Source organism: Morone saxatilis, unplaced genomic scaffold (genome assembly GCF_004916995.1).
Source record: "Morone saxatilis isolate NCDOM2014 unplaced genomic scaffold, NCSU_SB_2.0 Contig22, whole genome shotgun sequence".
Classification (NCBI taxonomy): domain Eukaryota; kingdom Metazoa; phylum Chordata; class Actinopteri; family Moronidae; genus Morone; species Morone saxatilis.
Window position 1 is genome coordinate 19,051,593 of NW_023339785.1, and position 5,206 is coordinate 19,056,798.

The 5,206-nt window shown below is 36.2% G+C and overlaps 2 protein-coding genes across 2 annotated transcripts in view; both read right to left on the reverse strand.

Annotated features, from left to right (window-relative positions):
- Nucleotides 1-2,431, reverse strand: part of atp6v0e1 (ATPase H+ transporting V0 subunit e1) — a gene marked incomplete in the record, with an annotated part of 2,705 nt that extends 274 nt beyond the window's left edge. Inside the window, 4 exon segments of the mRNA XM_035669801.1 lie at nucleotides 1-83; nucleotides 395-518; nucleotides 1,651-1,698; nucleotides 2,213-2,431. Coding sequence (XP_035525694.1) covers nucleotides 425-518; nucleotides 1,651-1,698; nucleotides 2,213-2,316 — 246 coding nt within the window.
- Nucleotides 2,432-4,210: 1,779 nt separating this feature from the next.
- Nucleotides 4,211-5,206, reverse strand: part of rpl26 (ribosomal protein L26) — a 3,142-nt gene continuing 2,146 nt past the window's right edge. Inside the window, exon 4 of the mRNA XM_035669581.1 lies at nucleotides 4,211-4,377. Within this exon, the coding sequence (XP_035525474.1) occupies nucleotides 4,249-4,377 (129 nt within the window). The 3' untranslated portion in view covers nucleotides 4,211-4,248. The remainder of the gene's footprint in view (nucleotides 4,378-5,206) is intronic.

Genomic DNA, 5,206 nt, shown 5'->3' on the forward strand with positions numbered 1-5,206 from the left:
GGGGGGGGGGAATAATCTCTGCTCACTCTGAGGCAGTGAGCAGCAAACATCCATTGGTATGCAGCAGTGTCAGGTCCTCTCTCCTGGTTAGAGAAATAATCACAATCAGAAATACTTTATTGATCCCCGGGGGGCTTATATACAAAGTAAATCTAAATCAAAACATAAGTGTAAACCACAGTATTGCTGACAGAAATTAAATAAATAATAATGATTTTTAAGATTGTGGTGTTGCAGAACTTATAGATAATTACAAAGAATGACATAATAATCAAGTGGATTTAACAATGAAAACACAGTTTTAAAGATAAGAGAAAAATCTGGTCAAGCAATAAAATACATAACACATCTGTAAGCAGCATAAAAGTAGGTCAAAAGTTGGTTCAATACTTACTTGCATGCTCAGGAGTCCTGGAAGGGTAAATTAAGGCCAGTGATAGTTCAGGTACCAGATGGTATCATTGGACAGTGTGGGCCCAAACAGTGGGTTCAGCTGGGCCAGGATTGCTATCAACCAGCTGATGGACAGAAAGGATATTAAGTAGATATTCAATACAAAACTACTCAAGTTTTAATAATGTGGCTACTTTCTGTATCAAAGGGTGATTCTGAGTTTAAGCCCACATTTATCTTGACAAAGCTTTAGGAAGTTAGGATTATTCTACACAGCATCAAACTGAGGGCTTTTGGATAATAAGTTCACTTGGCTGCAACGCTACTTTGTCTCTGTTGCACTCTGCCATGTAACATGACACAATATGCACACTTAAACCTAATTGCTAATATGAATAATTGATCATACCACAACATAAGACATAAACATCCGAGTACTAACGCTGGTGGCAAGCTTTTTATTGTTACAGTAACGCACATAAATTAATACGGAACAAATCGATCCATCTCTTCAGTTTCAGCTTCACAAATAATGTTTCACTATATATAATAAACATTATTCAGGCTGCAATTTAAGGTTTTTGTCAATAGGGATGCACTGATAATGATACTGTGCTTATGAATTTGCACTTGCATTCATAAAAATACTCGATACCACTTTATGGCAGTGTGATGTAATCTCTCGTTAGTTGAGCAGGTAGGCAAAGTACAAGCAATATCAGCAGTTTGGAGATATTTTAAACAACCTTTCTTACAATTTGTTACAGTCAGAACATCTGATGAAATATAAAACATGTTTATAAAGTCAGTGTTAGAACTGTAATGGTATTATTAAGGAATCATATCAGTACTCGGTATCAGCAGGTACCCAAATGTAAATACTTGTATTCGGTCTAAAAAAAGTGGTATCTGTGCATCCCTAATTGTTATTATTAATGAATTTAACATCTCCAGATGTCTCGTTTCGTCCGACTAAGAGTTCAAAACCCAAATATTTTCAGTTTTCTACGACGTAAGACAAAGAAAAGCATCAAATCACATTTGATAAGTCTGAGGGACTTCTTGCTTGACTAAATTACTTAAATAATTCATAATTAATAAAGTAAATGCCTAATCATTTTCTTTCAATGGATTAATCAACTACTGATTTCCATTTATATTATACACCTGATCCTTACTGACCCTTCATTAAGTGCACATATGTATAATGTTTAAAAGCACAACATCCATGTACATTTCCAGGATGATCATACTTACAACAGGTAGCAGCAAACTGCAGTTAACACCAGCATTGTGATTATAACTCTGTGGGAAAAGGACAAATATATATACATTTAAAAGCAGTAACATTAAATGGCTGCATACATGGAGTTAAAACACATCTTAGGCCATTCAGTAACAAGGCTTCATCTCGTGATGCCACTGACAACAAATAAGGGAAGTTGCGTTATGCACATTTTCCACAGATGGGGTATATATTTTACTCGAGTTTGGCATCTTAATAAAAGGAAATAGACAATATATATATATTTACTGTAGTGAAATGTCAACAAACTCAGCATTAAAACGGATGAAGTTTCCTTCCTTCGACAGGAGGAAGGTTAGCTTCAGTTAGCCAGCCATAACTTTTTATAACTAGCGAGAAAACGCTAGTTTATAAGGTTTAAATGTATGAAATACTTCAAATAATGTTGAGAAACTTATCTTATAACACCACCAAGCTACTGTGTCAAATGAAAGTCACGGGACGACATACAATAAAAGAAAACTAGCACTTCCTAGCCAGCTGAAGGCTAAAGTGAAGCTAACAAAAACTTACCCTCTGTTTGGTCCTTTAGGGATAAACCAGGGCACTACTCCTCCAACAATACCCCAAAACAGGGTCATCACAGACATGGAGATCACGAAACTTAGATCCGCCATGGTGGAGTTTGGTTTGAAAACCAAAGAAATGAACAGAAGTAGAAACTTTTGACTCGAGAAACTGCAGTAAACTTGTCCAGCTGCCAGACAGGATCCACACAGAGAGTATCACATGACCATTAACCAGAGAGGGAGGAACTAAAGGAGAGCTTTAACATCAATGTGTGAAAACATACATTATGGTTTAAGTGTGGGTGCAACAATATTTCTTTCCAATTTCTTTCTTACAAGAATGTTCTAGTGACCTTTTTTATGGGTTTGAGACTATGTTATAAAATGATGCAGTAGTACATAGCACAACATTTCTACTTCATTTACATATATAGATGAGCAAAAACTTTAAAAATACCTTATAATTATAATGAAATGCACACAACAGTATTTCTTCTAGTGCAACACAATGTACAGGTCTCTATCTTTCTGGTTACTATGTAAAAACCCACTTTTAACTGATTCATGAGCGGTTTACATTCCCTACTTTCATACAACTTCTTAGAGCCACTAAAACTTTAGTGTTTTAAAATTCTTCCGTGTTCGTATATGTTTCAAATGTCATCTTTGTTAACTTGGCTATCAACAGGGGTTCTCACTTCAACATTAAATTGCAGTTCCAAAAAGGACTTTAGCAAGGTAAAAACATGCTTTTTTAATGTGTGTCTTTTTTAAATCAGACAAAGTTTAACACTGCCTTAATTTGTGTCACATTTGTCAGATCTAAGTAGGGTCTCCTTGTTCTTTCTTACTGCCTTAAATCCTTAATTGCATATTCACTGAAACAGTTACCCAGTTCAAGCCTGCTAACAATACAGGGTGGTGAACAAGAGGACTCAAAACTGGATTATTTGATGGACTTTCTTAGAGGCAAATAGCAAAAGGCAAAGAAATATTTAAGAACAGACATACAAATCTAAGAGTTGTACACCATGTTACTGTGGTCTTTTATCTGTACATCTTCATATATTATTGCAGCTTGAAAAGGTGAAATTGGTGTGTTATCTTGTAAAATATCAATATTTATGAGCATTTTCTTGGATAAATAACAAAAGCTGATCAATCACATGGTTGAGTTTGACAGACCTGGCTCTTTGTTGAGTTATGTTGCTCAGAGACACTTCATTTAGGCTTTTAATGAAGTATTTTATGTCAGGCTTCTTACAGTTGGAGGTGTTTAAACTGTGGTGAAAAAGTGACATCTATTGCTCATTTGGCAAAACTACAAAATGCTGCACCTTTAATATGACTTTACTTTAAATTGAGCTTTCTTTTCCCCTTAAAGTGCAAGCATAGTGTTCAAATTAAAACTGGGGGATGTTAATTTTTGTGTCCATCCCTAAAAAATTACAAGCAATTCAATCTCTCAACTTCATAGACTTCCATTAGTGTTTCATTCAGGCTATGTGCAGTTTCCTTGTATAACATGTACTGACAGACTTCTGTTATTTATATGCAAATATTGTATGCTCCTGGGTGTCTGGGCCTTTGTGTCATCCTATGAGCTCCGTTTTTGTCCTTTTATACGATTAAAAAAAGGACAGGAATCAAAGCAACTAGTATTTAAACTATAGCATGCAAACATCAAACAGAACACAAATTATCAGTATCCAACATTAGTTTCTCCACAAGGCAAACGTCTGCCAAAACAAATTCATAAATCATCAGTTTCCTACATTTTGGCTGCTGCAAGATACACTTCGAGGCACTGGATTAAAATTGAGTGCACTCTATAGTGTTATGCATTTGTGGGCTCTGTACAGATGACCCAGTTTTCTTCTACAGGTGATGTACAACAATCTTGGTGTTAGACTAAAATACAACATTTCTTAAAACCTACAAATATATTTAACAACGTGCGCTCCACCTCCACATCGTAAAAACATGAGACAGACAAAGTATAGTCCATTTATACAGTTTATTGATAGCAAAAGATCATTTTCACTCCTGCATCTTCTCAATGGTCTCCTCCTTGTATTTGCCCTTCTCCTTCCCATCAGCGCGAGACTTGGCCTTGCGCTCCAGGATCTTCTTGCGGTCCTTGTCCAGCTTTAGCCTGGTGATGACCACCTGTAAAAGAAAGACAGTCATTCAATTATTCATGGCAGTGGTACCAATCACGCAAACAAAGAACCACATTTTCTTATGATTAGACTAGTTAACAGCGGGCTTGACATTCTGCAATAGTTTTAAGTCTTAAACAAACACTGAATGTAGAAGAAAATGAATTCCATTTAGGTGTGCCAATTCCAGATCAGTGCTGTGCATACTGGCTGAATGGTTTGACTTACTGGAACAGTTAAATGGAATAAAAACCCTCATTATTACTATCAGATCAACCTGTGCCTTTTTCCTCACAAAACGTCTGTTAAAACTGACTACTAGCTGAGCCAAAGGCTTCACTAGAAGCATCAAAACTGCAGTTTGCTTTGACCCGTTTACGTTTATACTACTTGAGATGAAATCTGCCAGTTGCACTGAACTGAACACAGTTGGTGCTCGGTGGAGAAGAGGGAAAAACTGGAAGGCCGATTTGGTCCAATAAGACAATAAGATTGTCACTTTGCCATAGTTTACCCAAAAGATGTTTCTCACAACGGACATTTTGACTTGGAGACACAGGTGTTATGAATAACAATGTAGGATCTGGTCTGTTCAAGAGTCCCAGTAAGTCATGACCGTGAGCCTTAAAGTAATACCTTCATTTAACAACTGTTTTGTACTATCTGTGCATTTAAGTGACCTTTTTATGGGTTTGAGGCTATGTTCTAAAATGATTTAGTAGTACATAGCACAACATTTCTACTTCATTTAAACCCCCCCCCCACACTTTTAACTGATTCATGAGCGGTTTACATTCCCTACTTTCATACAACTTTTCAGAGCCACTAAAACTTTA